Source organism: Poromitra crassiceps, assembly GCF_964638095.1.
Source record: "Poromitra crassiceps genome assembly, chromosome: 18".
NCBI lineage: Eukaryota > Metazoa > Chordata > Actinopteri > Beryciformes > Melamphaidae > Poromitra > Poromitra crassiceps.
In genome coordinates, this window is record NC_139636.1 from 24,059,621 (window position 1) to 24,077,249 (window position 17,629).

Below are 17,629 nucleotides of genomic sequence, written 5' to 3' on the forward strand. Positions count from 1 at the left end.
CCCATAGCAAGCGATCCCCCCTGATTGGCTGATAACACGTGTGGATCGAATCTGTCTTGTCTGTGGTAAACATGTAGCAAAAAGATTTGTAGACAAATGCAATGCTTTCCACACACACACTGTGATGTGCAAACAGCAATTCAACACTTGAACACCTAGCATAGCGATCCACACACAGAAATTCTGGTTTTGAAGTACAAGTCACTGAATTCTATTTGTGGATTATGACGTGGATTTATAATCTATTTGTGGAACATGTTTTCCATTTGTGGATCATGATGTGTTTGTTTGTGGATTTTAAATCTATTTGTGGATTTTGGTTTCAATTGTGGATCGTGTTTTAGTGTTTACAGATTGTACTATCTATTTGTGACTCATAATCTGTGCATTTACAGTTGTTCAAATTATTTGATACGGGTAGGTAAATGTGTTTTGCACCTACTTCACCGCATCGGTATGTGCAAAAATGTGAGTGTGTGTGTTTCTTGTTTTGTGATTTCTATAATAGGTTTTGTGCACCTGTAATGAAGAATTTGAGAAGGTGTAACTGTTGTGTTGTGTTTGTGGGAGAGAGAAAAAAAATCTATAAGTTTTCTACAACTACAAATTCACTGATACACATTTGTGACTATGTAATACAACTACAAATTCACTGATACACATTTGTAACTACTGATACACATTTGTGAATATGTACTCCAACTACAACACATATTGCTCCCGAATTCTCTTCATATTTATGAGCTACTTTACATTGTGAATGTATTAGTTTCTCGGACTCTGACAATTCTTAAATGTAACTGAACGTAGCCGCCAACTGAAAATAAAATGAATTTGGAAAGAATTGTGTTCGACTTCGAAATGCGTGCTATACTCAACTTTACGGTATTAACAAACAATAACACACTTCCACTATGGAACTACATTTATATCATTATTCCACACTGCCACCGAGTGGCGGGAGCTGGTAGCCTAGTGAGCGCGAGCTGATCAAAGGCAGTGGACACCTGCGTCCAGTTCGCTGTACTGTAGGTGAGTATACTCAAAGTTTCTACAACTTCGGAGAACTGGCATAATTAGATATAGTTATGCGAGTTATTTTGATATTATGAGACAACTAGACGTCGACCTTTTGTTCGCCCTGCAAACATGTCAGTTGAATGACAGTGTTTTACAAATGTGCGGATTTTTTTTCTCCTTCAATAATAACTAGCGTTACATGTAACGTTATGCAGACTAGCTTAATTCTGTCGGGTCTGGTTTCCTCAGCTACACTGCTGCTCCCAGCCAAGTTAAAGTCTAATCTAGTGTTAATTCTGTCACTAAGAGACCACTTTCGCAACTCCACCTCGCTAAATAGCTGTGTAAGTTTATTTGACCTTTGGTGTGGCTGCTGCTATCTGGGAGTCTGCTGGTTTGACATAGAAAATCCAACACGTACAAATGTTTATACAATTCCCTTATCTAGACTCTCTTAGCCTATCTCTTGTGTTAGAAAAGTGAATGTTTCATAGATCATCACCATGCTGTAGCCTACTAATTATCAGTAAGGTTGTGCAGATTTGTTATGCTTTATTAGATAGATGGGAGAGAGAGAGAGGGGAAGAATTATGCCATATAAGAGCCATGAGGCAGATTTCAATCTACAACATTTTTGAAACATTTGATCTGATTTATTAAAATGGAAGCTTTTATGGGAGAATCTGTGCTGACATGTTCTTCCTGTGTACAACTACAGAAATGCCTCCTGTTTTAAAATACATTTATTTTGACCAAGGTGCCTATATTTATAATAAATCACAGAATTATTGCCCATGGAGATAGGGGCTTATGGTGATAGGGGCTTATTTGGTCCATAGTTCTTAGAGAAAACTTGTTTGCAATTATAATAGTTTTGCCAGTGCAAACAATTGCAAATGTTTGATTTGCATCTCCTTTCCCCTGGCTATCTGCCCTCCCCTCCCAGACGGTACATAACTCTCCTCATATGACACCATCCTGTTTTGTTTTTTTACCTTCTACATCCTGGAGCAGAGTCAAGGACACTGTTGGCACCAAAGCAATTATTGAAGTTGTGCCCATCTAAATTCACTAGACAAATAGTTCCAAAAGTGTAGCAATCTTGGCTAATCTATATCTTACAGATATCAGACATTCAGAAATAATATTTGAAATAATATTTCTGAATGTCTGATATCTGTAAGATATAGATTCAAATATTATTTGGATTTGGACAAAGGTAGTATTTCCCAATAAACATGCATTGTTCTCCTAGTTGTTCAAGTACTGTACACTAATATTGATTTGTATTCCTCAAACAAGTTGTACAATATAAAGGGGTCTTGACGTGTCAAACACCTGATCACAGCAGCTGTAGATAGTGTGCACAGTCACAGCTCAGTTTGCTCTGCACCTCATGTTTGACAAGGGAGGACCTGTAGGACTAGCTTCCCACAATATATGAGTGTCTCTCAGGCAGCTGATTCCAGTTTATTAAGAAATGGAGAGTGAAAGTCTCTGCGTTTGATGACGCTTCAAACTTTGCTATGCAGGGTCTGTGATGCAATAACTAACTTAAAAGGAACAGCCATTAAATATTAAGAGACTTCACATGACTTCCAGATAATTGCAGCAGGTGAAGTCATGTATGAAACATAACACCAAATGACAAACTAAGAGTTTTAGCCTATGTCAACAAGGTATAACCAATAGGTCAACTCCTAATAATCTGTCTGCCTTTTTGCAGTTATGTCTAAGTGGCTGAACGATGGTGAAGTGTTGGTGGGGCAAGGCAGTGGTGAGGCGCTACCAATGAGCCCCAGGACATGGCGAGGACGCGGCCTGCCAACTTCACCCAGCATAAGGGAGGCAACGCCGGGATCCCTGCAGCCAGAAACCATGGGCAAGGCCAGGGAGCTTTTTGAGCTGTGTGACAAAGAGGGCAAAGGATTCATCACAAAGCGGGATATGCAGGTGAGCAGCTTTACTGTGGAAGAATAACACAATTTAGATGAATTACTGTATGGTCTTTAACTTTACATCTTACTGATCTTCTGGTTAGAGACTACAAGGGGAGTTGTCTCTGTCCCCTGAACAGCTGGAGACAGTGTTTGAAAGTCTTGACCGAGAGAGTATTGGGTTCCTTACTCCTGTTGAGTTTAACACAGGACTTGGTGAGTGTGGGCCTTTGTTGAGTTATGCCATGATATTTCATGTGTGCTAATGATTTGTGACTGTTTTCTTTACACAGACGACTTTGGAGACAGCTACTATTCATTCACAAATACCTCTTGTCCAATCTGTCTGTGTGCCTCTATGTCTGCGGGGCAGGGGGGCTGGTGGGGCTGGAGGAGACCACAGAGCAGAGTGCGGAGGAGGCAGAGGAGGATAAGGGCCATGTAGACTGGACCCAGGACCCCGCCGCAATCAGATTTGTAAATGTACTGATGGAGCTCGGCGCTGACAAACTCTTCAAAGAGTAAGACCACTGTCACAAGATCTTTGCTATTAGGTGCATCCAGACAGACTGTACAGTTGCTTATAATATTTTCCCCATTGACTTCTACAGTAGAATTTGACAGAGAAAACTCACCAAAGCATAACAAATATATTTTTTCATAATGGCATAATGGTGGCTATATTTTGTTTAAAACCTCAGAAACTGGAGTTGAATAATATTTATAATTGAACCACTGAAATTTTACATTTTAGTGACATAGTTACAGTGTTTCCCCAAAATATTTTTTTACATTTTCAAAAGAAAAAAGTCACAATTCATTAAGAAATACTTGCATATTCACTAGTAACTGAAAGATAGTGAAGTCTTGTTGGGACATGTTAGAGAAAAATATAAATAAATGTATGCTACATGAGTTTTGTACATATAGCCTATGCTTTTTATTTTTTTATTAATATAATACACTGCTGTCAGAAAGACACATAACTAGGAACTTAATGTTATGGTAAAAAAAAAAACTCCAAACTGCCTACTACAATTTGAAGGTCTCAGCAGATTATAATGTAAAGATTAAAAGTTCAGTACATTTTTGCCTCTGTTTTTTGCCGTGCTGCGTAACCCAGTTGAAAAAAGGGTAGATTGCTTTGTCAAATTCCATTTTTATGCTTTTTTACTATTACATTGTCACATACATTAATATAATTCCTATTCCACTTTGGTACAATGAAATACTTTGTACATATATCTAGGGATGGGTATAGTTTCTTATTTTTCTGATACCGGTGCTGAAACTACTTTTAAAATGGTACCAGTGCCTGGACCAGTACTTTTTCAAATTTAAAGCGGATTTAAAGGATTTTATTTATTTAAAGAGGATTTCAAACAATAATGTTAGGTGTTATGCCCTATAATGTTAGTGAGCGTGGACAACCGGACCAGCTCGGGCATGGCACCTAAATGAGGTAAAGCTGCGTTGCAATTCGGTGCCGGTAGTATCGGTTGTAAAAGTACCGGTAGGTACCCAACCCTATGTATATCGGAGGAAAAACACACACATTGTGTTTAAACGAATTACTTGAGCAAAGTATGCGGTACTCACTGCATGTCACAATGAAGATGCTTGTTGAAATTGAAAGTTTATCATTCATGATCAGTTCCCTTTTTCTACTGTAATTGAATTTTGTGGTACTGTTAGAGGAAGATCTGCAGTCAATTTATTAGTTGTGTTTTGTTGTGTCATGTCGTGTTGTGTTTTGTCATGTCATGTTGTGTTTTGTCGTGCTGTGTGGTGCTGTAGTCAGTGGGAGCTCTGTTCTCTGTGGTGCGAGCTCCAGAGAGATAGGCCAGAACTGGTGAGCGTCCTGCAGGATGTCCTGGCCCACGCCGTGTCCCATCTGCAGGACTCTCTCCAAGAGAGAGAGAGTCTGGAACAGGCTCTGCGCAGGTTCCTAACCACTTGTCTTCCCCATCTTTTCTGCATGTGGAACACAATATACATTCATATAGCTTCTGACCTGTGGGTCTAACTGTGAGTATTCACATTGTGTTAAACTTGTTTTACTTTGCTTTATTTTGTTTCAGACGGGAGATGGAACATGATCGGGTCATTCGATCGATATATGAAGAAATGGAAAACCAAATCACAGAGGAGAGAGATAAATGGCTGGCTCAGGTAGAGATAAAATATCTAATCCAAACTTTGTGCTATTTTAGAATAGTTCTGATAAAAAATAACATTTCATGTGATTGTTGTGAAATCAAGGACAGTATTAGACAATGGGGCAGAGGGCAACAACTGCAGGAGGAGCTGAAGATGCAGGAGCAAGAGCTGGAGAGTTCACTGGGCAAACAGAGAGAGGTAGGCATCCAGTTGGCATTCAGGTTCTTTTTGAATAATTCCATCACTCAGCAAATTAATGAAAAGGACCTATCTCTGTCCCAAGCTGGAGACCAGAATCCAGCTGCTGAGCTGTGAGCAGACGCACATCAAGGAGCAGAACCAGCAGCTGCAGAGCCTCAACCTGCAGTTACAGCAGCAGCTAGAGAGCAGCAAGGAGCAGCTGCACAACGCCTTGGGCCAGCTCAACCTCATTGAGCTGAACACCACACAGGAACACATGGCCCAACAGAGGTGAGAGGTTCAAGAGGCAGATAGTTGTCTGATTAGCACGATTACATCAGAACAGTGTTACTGCAGACACTGCCCCTCCCTGTGGCGTGATGGAAATGAACCGTTGTATGTTTTCCTCACTTTAGAAACGTGATGAAGGTGTCTACAAACATACAAAAAGAGAAGGAAAGTCTGATGAGACAGCTGGAGCTGTTGAGGTAAGTCTATATAGAAGATCTACTCAGGGCTCATGCTCAGCTTTATTTCAAAACTAAAAAAAAAAAACTCAAAAGAAAGAAAATCCCCCAAAATAGACTTTCTTGGGCAAAGCATCTTTACCACCTATCTATTCCTATGCCCCCCCCAACACCACCCATATCCCCCAGCCACTAATCCTACACACCCCTCGAATCCCAACTCTCTACCACCTTCCCATCACTATGCCACCCATAACACCACCCATAACACCACCCTAACCACTATTCCTACCCACCCCTTGAATCCAGACTCTCTACCACCTTCCTATCCCTAGCTATGGCCCTTTAACCACTGAACTCATTAGATGTCCATGACTAACTGAGTGAATTATAACGCGGCCTGATAATCTAGTATGCTTATAAATGATAAACTAAAGTGGTGATGCTCTTCTCTGAATGGTCTACGTCTCTACATTGTGTTTGTCAAGTATCATAAGGCTGTGATTATCCTAGAGATCACAAGAGGTCATTTCATACAGTGAGGTCAAGTTTTGAAAAATGGTCTCTCTACAATAAAATGCTACTATGGAGACTAACCTAATCACACATGAATACAATTGGGCTCATTGAATCCACAGCTTTCAGCTTCCAGCTTTCCAGTCACACCCAATTTATGCAATTCCAATACTGTTTAGGGACCCCAGCATGCATAAATAATCAAATAGAGTAGATGAAGATAACACATACTGCATGTAAAAAAAAACTGAATGTTTTTTGTTTTGTTTTGGGGTTTTTGCCAAAAACTGCATGGGATTAGCATAAAGTGGGCATGTCTGTAAAGGGGAGACTCATAGGTACCCATAGAACTCATTCAGATATTTTGAGGTGAGAGGTCAAGGGACCCCTTTGAAAATGGCCATGCCAGTTTTTCCTCCACCAAAATGTCATCTAACTCTGGAGCGTGATTTAACCGAGCCCGCTACAGCCTCTGAAAGACCGTAATGTCCAACAAGGAGTAGAATAACTTTTTTTTTCATGCACACATCCGCGACCCACTCAAAACGGCCCTGCGACCCACTTTTGTCTTACGAGCCACCAGTTGAGAACCACTGTTCTAAATTATGCTCTTTCTTTCATCCCAGGGATATGAACAAAAGGCTGCGAGATGAGAAAGATGTCCAACAGTCTCAGAAGAGGGTCAGTCATAGACACACTGTACTTTCTCCTCTGCCATTAACTTATTACCTCTATGGAGACCGTGCTACCCCATGGACACAGCAGATTTATCCACGCTAAGCGAAGTCTTCCAATGGCTTCGTGCTTTCTTCCATCATCTGGACAATAATTATTTATATGGGCAGCTCTTATTGTTTGGTTATTGTTTTGAAATTGTGATAATGTCAGTTTGAGTCTTCTTTGTAAGCGTTACTGTTTTTAGTAGAACAATTTTGTTAGTAGTACAATTTTGTTGAAAATACATTAATTCTATCCTGTGTCAACTAAAGGAAAGAGTGTTATATGTTAATTAGTGATACATAGTGTTATTTATGTAGCTGAACGTTAGTGTGTCAGTACTGTAACAAACTTATGATGGCCTTTATTTATCACACTTCTCAAAGGAGTGCTAATCTAGAATCTCTCACCCGATCCCCCTGACCATCCCATACTCTTGCCTTGAGAAAACTGATGAATATGGCATACTTAGAGAATATAATTTTGTAAGATAGAAGTAGATATACTGTATATCATAGCAGATTTTGAACTTGCATGAGTCTCTATTGATCAAGTTTTTTTTTAGGTTTCTGAACAAAGAATTGACAAAGAACACATAATATTTACTCAAGGACACCGTAATGATTATAACACAATTACAACTCCCGTTTATTTCTTGTATCTTTTCTCACTTTTTCAAATAAGTGTATTGTTGATTAATGATTATGATAAACTATTTTGCAGCAGAATAAATGTCACCATTGGACTGAGTTCTTTTTTTCATACATGTAAAACAAATCATTTTGACATGCTTGAAACAATTAGTATTATTACAGAAGAGGATATGAATATCAATTTATGTTCCATGAAATCTAATCATAGCACATCCATACATTGAAGACTACCAAGATCTTAATGCTACTCATTTCTTCTGCCTCACTCACACCTTTTAGAGTCCCAATGTCAGAAAGCCTTTGCAGAAGAAAGGGTCAGTCATAGGTAACTACTTACTGCAAGACAATCCAATGAAAAGGTTTGTATGACCAATTACATTTGATGTTGTAAATTATATATGGTAATTTCAGTTATGTGTAGGGTAAGGGGGGGGTTGCCCTAGAGGAAACAAACTAATGTTGTGTATTCATTCATTGATTCTGAAGACAGCTGAGCTCATCCATTGAGTTGGAGCAGGACACAGAAGAGATGTCAAATTCACCCAAGAGACTCCAATCAAGTAGAGTCAGGTCTGAAAATGTTGAACAGACTCAAATTCAGGTAGGGCAAATGTTGAATCTACAAATATAAATACACACACTTCATCAATCTAAATTATCAATTTCATAACAATCAGTTGCTGCAGCTAGTGAGGGCGAGGATGATACAGATGAGTTAATTTGTACCATGATTGTGCACATATTTGCATAAGTGCAATCTTGTCAAAGGCAAAAATGGTCTCATTCCTAACAAGCATAGGGAAAGAAAACATTTTAAATTTAACCCCTATACTTGCATTTTAGAGCAGAATTGTCAGTCCTCAGCGAGTGTTCAAGGTGGTTTTCCTGGGTAGCTCAGGAGTGGGTAAGAGCTCCTTCATCCAGCACTGCTGCTCTGGACACTTCTCCAGTTCAATGAGTGCTACTGTTGGTAAGCCCTCCTGTTATCATCAAACCCCAGTGAACCTAATCATGCTAATTAGTATGCTTTTCCAGCTACCCAAGTAAAGTATTAAGATACATGTCCAGTGGGTTCTGTTGCTTCTAGGTATAGATTACCAAATGAAGACTGTGACTGTGGACTCCACCACCATTGTGCTGCAACTGTGGGACACCGCAGGACAGGAGAGGTTGGACATGACACAACTTACTCCCATATTCAATAGCAATCTGCTTTTTGCCTTTACAGACACCACACAATACCATACAGACACCACACAATACCATACAGACACCCCATAATACCATAAAGACACCACACAGTATCATACAGGCACCACACTACCATTTTTGAGTTACAGTATGCGTTTCTTGAAACCAGTCATTCCTACTCCCAGATTTGTTTTGGCCTTTTATGGGTATTATTTTTTTTATGATCCCTGTGTCCTCACGTATTCCACGTCAGATTTCGCAGCATCACCCGGCAGTACTACCGTAAGGCTGATGGCATCCTCACCATGTATGATGTCACTCACGCCACCTCCTTCACCGCTGTGAGAGGATGGATGGATGCTGTGCAGGTGAGCGGGTGGAAATGTCCGCAGATAGTTTGACACACATGCAAAGCAATTTGTCCCATTTGAATACACACAGGTTGTGGGCACTGGGCAATACAATGCAGAAGGCACTTAGGCACTTGTGCCATCTCTGAACAATGTGTGTGTAACTCAAGAACAATACATGATAGAAACATCACATTTACACCACAGGTTCCCCCAGTACAGTAGATGATTACATTTTGGACTCACCTGCTGCAGAAATCTGAATATTAATGTGTGTGGGGGGGATGATTTATTAAAACCACTGTTTTAAGATATGAGATGAGTTCATAATAATACCAGTCATGTGGTATGTAAGAAAAATATGTTGAGATAGAAACATGTGCTAATTAATTCATAATGGATTGATTGATTAATAATAATAATAATAATATAATTTGCTCAATGGACTCATCAGCATAACTAGTTATATTTAATATATCATGGTGATTATGTGGGACATTAGGCAGCTAAAGGTCCTCTTGTTTTCTGATGCTTTTGTAGACACTACAACAGCATTCTACACAGTTGGAAAGTATATTTCTTATAGTTTTCAAATCCTAACACTGATGAGAATTGTAGTCTAACCTGTCGTAAGTCTGTGTCTGTCCCAGGAGAATAAGTGTGAAGGGACAGTGCTAATGCTCCTGGGGAACAAGATGGACCTGGCAGACAGTCACAGAAAAGTGTCAACAAAGGAGGGGCAGAGGCTAGCAGAGGTGAGGCGGACATTTGAATATTCAAACCATTTTCTGAATTGATTTGCTCATAATGTCATTGCTGAGAAAGAAACCATTTTTACTCACTGTTTCCTACAGCAGCACCAGGCTGTGTTCTACGAGTGTAGTGCCAAGACGGGACATAACATGGAGGAGCTGATGACTCAGCTGGCTGGGTATGGCATCATCGTATATGTTGCACTTCTTTTCAGTGTACTATATGTAATTCATATCCACATACCACAGAATATTTGTATCTGCAGTGTTGGCATTTTGTTATTATACTTTTAATTATTAGTTTATCTTAATTTGTCACTGTAGCCAACATTTTCTCTCATATTTATTTTTTCATAACCTTAGGTTTAAGCAAGGCAATTGCAACTACATCATAATAATAATAATGCAGACAGAGGTGTTAATGGCAGGATTTATTGATATGCAAGCTTTCTCCTGGACCGTGATGATATTATAGTTTTCTTCTTATCTCAGGATGTTAGCTGCCCAGCACGATCAACAATGTGAAGACTCACTCTTACTGACTGAGGAGAATGAGGACACTACCAGAACAGGCTGCTGTAGATAGACATGAGAGGACTGTCTTGTCAAAAGACTCATAAAACATTCCCAGGTGTCTTTGTCACGGTTCAGTGGAATTTTGTTTTCTTTGTTGGGACAGTTGGAGGGATTTATAAGGAATAGTGAAGGGGTTTTACACCAACAAGGGCATGGTCACTACTCTCTCCTCATCTTTTGGAACAAACAGTGCCATTTTTCTGTGAACACATTTACTGGACTGTATGTTTAATGTTTACATATGTTGTTTTGTATATTGTTAATTGAGCCAATAAAGGATGTTTTTGGTATTGTGCTGACTTCATCAGTCTTTTAAAAACCATTCCTTAGCAACGTCATTGTTTTGGCGGTGTCAATACAAGTCATGTGCATGAGGAACCAGCTGGTGGCAGCCATGCACCTTTAATATGCCGTAGTGTGGCAAGCTGATCCAGTCCAAAAGAGGACAGACCTCAGACGCTTGGGTCTGAGTGTCAACTGAGAACTTTCCCTGTCGCCCTTAACCTTCAAAGAGAGCAGCACACAGAGACGGCGGTTAGTGGGAGCTTGGAAGACGTTACCCCAATCTACATCCTTCACTGCCCACCATCCCAAGATCAGGTAGGAATATTTGCACAGGGGGAGAGGGAGAGGAATGTCTCCATGACACAATGCTTTAAAAATAACTGTGAATATGAGTTCAGTGGGAGATTTTGTTTTTCTCAACATTCACGTTCACATTGAGTGCTTTTTCCAATGGCTGGAAAACAGCATTATATCTTGTATGTGTATAGTGTATTTAATGTTTTATTTGATATCCTTCGAAGTTCATACCCTTAACTTTGTTAATTCTCCAAAAAGAGAAAAGTTCACTGGTACCTGAAATGTAGCCTAACACCACCGCCTCTCATGATGCTGCGAGTCATAACTTGACACTGGCTGAAGAAAGTTCCAAAGTTTAGGAAAAATAAACAACTGTGACTAAGTCATAAAATCAGCGGAGAAATCCAATAGTATGTCGTTGAGTTTCTGGGTGTGACGAGACCAGGTTAAGTTACTGGGATGGAAGACATATAGCCTATATCTGTCTGAAAGTTGGCATGTACTGTAAAGTTAAGTAACTTTCCCCACAACATATTTGATTTCATCAGTGTAGTCTCTCTTCGTCACTCTGTCTTGTGTTTGGAATGCACCAAATTTTCCTGCTATGGGCTATTCTTTTATATCACTTAGCAGTAATACATTTAAAACCTTAAATAATTGAATATTTTGTCAGAAAAGCTCTTAAGTGTGTATGTTAAGAGTTCAGTTCCATCATCATATTTTTCACACCACACAAGCAGAACTAGTGCATTTGTGAATGAAAGAGGATATAGTCCTATTTTCTAACCAAGCTTCATAGTTCAGAGGAACTTACTTCACCAGTCTCAATCAGATACAGGAGTAGGCCTAATAGGCTTAACTTGGTGTCATGCAAGTTTAGAGGCAGGACGTCATGCGATCATAATCTTAGCTATAGAATTGAGAGCAGCGTTGGAAGATATGGCCTGCTGTGAGAGCACTTTGTGTTCATAGAGCAGCAGTGAGGGGTCCCCAGCAAAAAAGGGGAATACCCCCCCCCCACACTATAGTTCCATCCTCACATGACACATTGACAGAATGTATGACTCTTTTGGTCGTGGGTTTCATACACTTTTAATAAAACATCTAAAAGCAAAAGTCTTATCAGATGGGGGACCCGGGGACAAAATATAGCCAATTCGTGTCCGTTTAGGGGTCCTTGACATGAAAAAGTTGGAGAACCACTGCTCTCTAGACTAGAGGGAGGTTCAGCATCGAAGATCTGTGGAATTTAATCTCCTCCAGACACAATGTAACACGTAGCCTACATTTGTCTTTTCAGAATGGAAGCACACCATGAAAAAACAAACACGTGTGGGATAGTTTGTCTGAAATATCTTCTTTTCATCTTCAACGTTCTTTTCTGGGTAAGTTGGCAACAAGGAGGTATTAGGATTTCCACTGAGCTGAAGGTAACAAATTCCCCATTTCTCATCGCAGGGCTCCACTGAGTCCCATTAATAATCAACTTCTAAGTGAAGCATTATTCTGCTTCCCTCCAGATGCAACACATACACAGCAACAGCTGACAAAATGTACTGTATTCCTGACTATATGTTTTACCATGAATAACATACATTGCATTCCTTATGTACAATTAGAAGCTGTATTAGTAGGCCTATGTTCTGTATACTATCTCACTACATTTACAGTACCATTCAGTTTATGTACAGTGAAAAACAATAAAAGACTTAATATGGTTATGCGAGGTAAGGAGAAAAAAATAAATGCCGTATACCCAGAGACAAATCTAAGCATACATATAGACATACACCTATAGAACTTTTATTTTCTTAACTTGAGGCCTTAAATGTGGACCGAATCAATCCTAGTCTGCTCTGTGCATGCCCACACAGTGTGTACTCGGAAACTATAAGTAAGTAAGTAAGAAATTTTTATTTATACAGCGCTTTTCACAGACAAAAGTCACAAAGTGCTTTACATGTGCATAGATAGACATAAAAAATAGAGTAAAAAGGCACTAAGCCACACAAATGGAAAGCAATACACAGCTAGAAATAATGCAAACAAGATATAGCAAGAACACAATAATCAAAATACAGTAATAAGTGCTTAGTGCACGGGGCGAAAGTACCCATAAGTGCACGACAGGGTGTGCACTACGCAGGGAGTCAGGTGAAGGCCTGTTTGAACAGGTAGGTTTTAATAAGTGTGATTTATCTGCTTTTAGATAAACGCAATGAAAAACAAACAGCCGCAAGTCTCTTGAGGCCTACAGGCAAGGAATAACTTCAGGAATAAGACAGTGTCTCTTTTCCATCACTGCTGCATTTTTATTGGGGCGAGGTGCTACACAGAGCCAGTTTTAAATGATGTGGTGCATTCTTGACAGGACCAGGTGGTTTGAATTGAGCTGATATGGCTGCGTTCTGTCAGCTGGCAGGTGGGGCCGTGCTGGCGGTGGGGGTGTGGACCGTGGTGGAGAAGAGCGGGTACATCAGTTTGCTGAACTCCAGCTACTACTCAGCCACAGCATACATCCTGATAGCAGCTGGGGCCATTGTGGTCGTGACGGGGATAATTGGCTGCTGTGCCACTCTGAAGGAGATGAAGAGCCTTTTGATTGTGGTAAGAGGGTCACTCAATGTAACACAACAGCCGGCCCTGCTGTCACATTATAACTGAATGCTTTATTATGGCTATGTTATTTACTACTACAAGACAGTAACAGAAAATATGAGATAACTATCTATTACTTGTCTATAGTATAATGATTATACATATCCATTATACCTGTATATTTAGATAAAAACCAAGCTATTTCATGTAATTGTAAAAAAGAAAATGCAAAGGCAAATTCAGTGATAAGAGTTTCTGTTTATATGCACACAACCTTGTTTGAGTTTTAGGTGTATTAATAGTTCATCCTGGGTGACCTGTCTGGTCTGCATGTATACAGTGAAGATCCTGGATGACCTGTCTGGTCTGCATGTATATACAGTGAAGATCCTGAGTGACCTGTCTGGTCTGCATGTATACAGTGAAGATCCTGAGTGACCTGTCTGGTCTGCATGTATACAGTGAAGATCCTGAGTGACCTGTCTGGTCTGCATGTATACAGTGAAGATCCTGAGTGACCTGTCTGCTCTGCATGTATACAGTGAAGATCCTGAGTGACCTGTCTGGTCTGCATGTATACAGTGAAGATCCTGAGTGACCTGTCTGGTCTGCATGTATACAGTGAAGATCCTGAGTGACCTGTCTGGTCTGCATGTACATACAGTGAAGATCCTGAGTGACCTGTCTGGTCTGCATGTATACAGTGAAGATCCTGAGTGACCTGTCTGGTCTGCATGTATACAGTGAAGATCCTGAGTGACCTGTCTGGTCTGCATGTACATACAGTGAAGATCCTGAGTGACCTGTCTGGTCTGCATGTACATACAGTGAAGATCCTGAGTGACCTGTCTGGTCTGCATGTATACAGTGAAGATCCTGAGTGACCTGTCTGGTCTGCATGTATACAGTGAAGATCCTGAGTGACCTGTCTGGTCTGCATGTATACAGTGAAGATCCTGAGTGACCTGTCTGGTCTGCATGTACATACAGTGAAGATCCTGGGTGACCTGTCTGGTCTGCATGTACATACAGTGAAGATCCTGGGAGTCCTGTCTGGTCTGCATACAGTGAAGCTCATGTTGGAAATGCATGACTGTCAGATATAACAGGCAAAGTAATGCAGAGTGTATCTTTAAGAGTTTCGATTTAGAGCGTGGCTCATGCCAGAGGAATGAGGGGCATCACAGGCGGGTGCTTGGACTTTAGAGTGTGTGAGAGAGACACACGCACAGACAGACAGACGGAGTGAGAGAATATAAAATAGAAGCAAACCGCACAAGCTCTGTGACATTATTTCTATTTTCATATTCCCCATGGCCTTTGTAATGAATTCCTTCTGTTAGTCATGCTTTATCTGGAGCATGACTTTTGACTTTTTAAATCAGCATAACTGCACCCATTGTAATGCTTATTTTAAATGTCCGAACGGAAACACTGTGTTCTACTGAATTGTATGTCTTTTCCTCTCTCTCTCTCTACTACAGTATTTTATCTTGTTGCTCTGTATTTTCCTCCTGGAAGTCGTTGCTGGTGTGCTGGCCTACATCAACTACCAAGAGGTAAAGCTTTTGAATGTACTGAAATGGAGTTATTATGACTGAGGTGCAGTGGCAGATATCAGTCCCATAATGCCATTTCTCAACGTAAACATTGGAAGCTAAAATTCATTTACAGTACCACCAAACCACCTGACTGCACTTTTTCATAGTTTGTTTTGCTCTACTCAAGAGCCTCTTTTTCTTTCTTTCTTTCTTTCTTTCTTTCTTTTCTCCTCTCTTTCTCACCCCACCAAATACTAATCTGGTCCAGATTCATGCTCCATGGTCTCTATACTTTTCATAGTACTCAAAAACAAGGGAATGGCACCATCACTGTGTACATTATTGTGAAAGTTTCTCTGCATGCGTATACTGTATGTGCATGCTCTTCATTTGTCTGTTTTTCCATCCTTCTCATTCACCTCTCTTTCTCCCCCTTCTTGCTCCAGTGTTTCCCTTTCTGCTACCAGGTAATCTGTTGTCACCCGTTTCCATTTTTTATATCAAACTGTTTCTCTAACAGGCTGATATAAGATGGATAGATCTTTATTTTACCAAAGATATTTAAAGAATGCTCATGTCAGACAGGGAGTGGGGGTCAGAGGATATCTAAGCTCTCATACTCTGAGCTATGTGAACATTGGACAGGTACAGTGGAATGTTACAAGGGAGGAAAGAAACTTGACCATGGGCTATATTTATGAAACGGGGGGGAAGGGGTCCAGTAGAAACTCACATCAGTGCAGGTGACAAATTCTTCTCATAAGCAGTCACTCAAGTCCTGCTCCTTCGTGTCCCACAGCTGGATGAGGAGCTCAGAGAGAACCTGAGGGAGACCATGCAGCAGAAATACCAGCAGCCGGGGGAGGAGAGCATCACGCAGGCTGTGGACAAGCTTCAGCAGGAGGTATGGAAGTGGGATGTCTTCATGATCACAGGAATATTCATCCGACCTGACTCAAAAGGAGTACAACAGCATTAGCTTTATTGCCTGAGAAAAGCACACTGGGTCAGAAGTTTCAGTTTGACCGGGGAATGTTAGCTCACTTTGGGTGAGGTGTTTTTATGGAGTCAATTCATTTGGAATGACCGTAGATTTGCCCCATTTGGCTGCATGTGGACATAATCACTTAATCAGTGTTGAACTCATTTAAGTTCAGTCATAACTGTATCTTTGTCTTGTGGTTTTTCTATCCTGTTCCACCCTGTGCTGCCAATGACGTCTCAGTTTAAGTGTTGTGGCAGTGTGAACTCCTCAGACTGGGCAGACAGTGTGTGGATCCATCAGGCAGTGGTGAACAAAAGCCTTGTTCCTGACAGCTGCTGCAAAACCCTCACTTACTCCTGTGGCCAAAGGGACCATCCCTCCAACATCTACAAGGTTGAGGTAGGTATGGCTGTCTTTTTGGCTGTGGATAACCTTTGGATTATAACAGTGTACTAATTTCTTCCCCTTTCTTGTGCTCTCAGGGAGGTTGCATCATGAAATTAGAGGACTTCATCCTGAGTCAGTTGCATATTCTTGGTGCAGTGGCTATAGGGATTGCATTTCTCCAGGTAAAAACCACTGAGTGAAATGGCTACTGACGTGACTCACTGTTGCAGTCATAGACTGTATAAGTCAGTGGTTTGCAGTTGCTGGTGCAAAATACCAACAGCTGCAGCTGGTGTGGTTTTGTGGTTGGTTTTGAGTGCAGTGTGATATTAACAAGTTCCTATAAATGTCTCTCTCTTGCAGATCGTGGGGATGATGTTTACCTGCTGCCTTTATCGAAATTTAAAAGAAGAACCATACTGAGTTTTTTTTAGTTTGGCATCATCAAATGTTTGGTTCATTGTATGTCCTAATACACACAATTCTAGATTTGTGAATTGTATAGTATTCAAAATTGTGGCATGATCATTTTCAAGAAACATTTATCGGTGAAGGGGTCATGCTGCTGGACAGCACTGCTCTGTTCTGCATATTCCAATGCATGCTTTCTATATTGTAATTTGTCACTATATTTTCACTAATGTTGAGTGGATGATCTTGTAATGATTTATTTTAACGAGCAGACAAGTTATGTTTTGTTGCCTACATTTTGCAAAAACAGTTGGTCTTATCTTGCAGTATTGCATTTTTATGTACAGTATGTCACACTTTTAAAAGCATGTGTTTACCAGCTAATTTAAAAGATAACTGTAACCAAAAAAGTGCTGGAATGCAATAAAAAAAAGTTATTCATTTTGTTGTCATTTATTATTGCCAATGATTTTCACAGACCATTACTTCCTTGCCCAAGCCTCACACCGAATTTTATTTTGAAATTATTTTAGCGGATGTTGTTGTCAGCTGACAGTACTTCCCTGTTTCTTTTCGCCTCCCACTCAAAACCTCCTTGACTTCAAA

At 40.3% G+C, this 17,629-nt stretch overlaps 2 protein-coding genes across 6 annotated transcripts; both read left to right on the plus strand.

Moving 5' to 3' along the window:
- The first annotated feature begins 954 nt into the window (after window positions 1-954).
- On the plus strand, window positions 955-10,748 carry cracr2b (calcium release activated channel regulator 2B). 3 transcript variants are annotated; one of them, XM_083654399.1, is made up of 18 exons: window positions 955-1,032; window positions 2,747-2,973; window positions 3,062-3,173; window positions 3,331-3,478; window positions 4,755-4,901; window positions 5,039-5,129; window positions 5,220-5,315; window positions 5,401-5,588; window positions 5,714-5,785; window positions 6,907-6,961; window positions 7,930-8,009; window positions 8,137-8,251; window positions 8,494-8,620; window positions 8,738-8,819; window positions 9,095-9,209; window positions 9,842-9,946; window positions 10,046-10,122; window positions 10,436-10,748. In XM_083654399.1, exons 2-18 carry the CDS (start codon window positions 2,749-2,751, stop codon window positions 10,527-10,529), a joined length of 1,929 nt encoding a protein of 642 aa, XP_083510525.1. In that variant the 5' UTR covers window positions 955-1,032; window positions 2,747-2,748; the 3' UTR covers window positions 10,530-10,748. The 3 variants fall into 3 exon arrangements, with proteins under 3 accessions (XP_083510525.1, XP_083510527.1, XP_083510526.1); XM_083654401.1 differs by having other exon boundaries at window positions 10,049-10,122; XM_083654400.1 differs by lacking the exon at window positions 955-1,032 and adding an exon at window positions 2,508-2,635.
- A 229-nt stretch (window positions 10,749-10,977) lies between these two features.
- On the plus strand, window positions 10,978-17,372 carry LOC310792760 (CD151 antigen-like). 3 transcript variants are annotated; one of them, XM_083654498.1, is made up of 9 exons: window positions 10,978-11,119; window positions 12,402-12,486; window positions 13,517-13,708; window positions 15,184-15,258; window positions 15,687-15,707; window positions 16,040-16,144; window positions 16,466-16,624; window positions 16,708-16,794; window positions 16,976-17,372. In XM_083654498.1, the coding sequence occupies exons 2-9, from the start codon at window positions 12,403-12,405 to the stop codon at window positions 17,033-17,035; spliced, it is 783 nt and encodes a 260-aa protein (XP_083510624.1). In that variant the 5' UTR covers window positions 10,978-11,119; window position 12,402; the 3' UTR covers window positions 17,036-17,372. The 3 variants fall into 3 exon arrangements, with proteins under 3 accessions (XP_083510624.1, XP_083510625.1, XP_083510626.1); XM_083654499.1 differs by lacking the exon at window positions 15,687-15,707; XM_083654500.1 differs by lacking the exon at window positions 10,978-11,119 and having other exon boundaries at window positions 12,448-12,486; window positions 13,473-13,708.
- The last annotated feature ends 257 nt before the right edge of the window (window positions 17,373-17,629 follow it).

Bases quoted from the DNA above. Each gene is read 5' to 3' on its own strand.
- cracr2b (XM_083654399.1), top strand. From the start codon at position 2,749: ATGTCTAAGTGGCTGAACGATGGTGAAGTGTTGGTGGGGCAAGGCAGT. The intron at 5,130-5,219 runs GTAGAGATAAAA...TGTGAAATCAAG, and splicing joins GAGATAAATGGCTGGCTCAG to GACAGTATTAGACAATGGGG. The intron at 10,123-10,435 runs GTATGGCATCAT...TTCTTATCTCAG, and splicing joins CTGATGACTCAGCTGGCTGG to GATGTTAGCTGCCCAGCACG.
- LOC310792760 (XM_083654498.1), top strand. From the start codon at position 12,403: ATGGAAGCACACCATGAAAAAACAAACACGTGTGGGATAGTTTGTCTG. The intron at 13,709-15,183 runs GTAAGAGGGTCA...TCTCTACTACAG, and splicing joins TGAAGAGCCTTTTGATTGTG to TATTTTATCTTGTTGCTCTG. The intron at 15,708-16,039 runs GTAATCTGTTGT...CGTGTCCCACAG, and splicing joins GTTTCCCTTTCTGCTACCAG to CTGGATGAGGAGCTCAGAGA.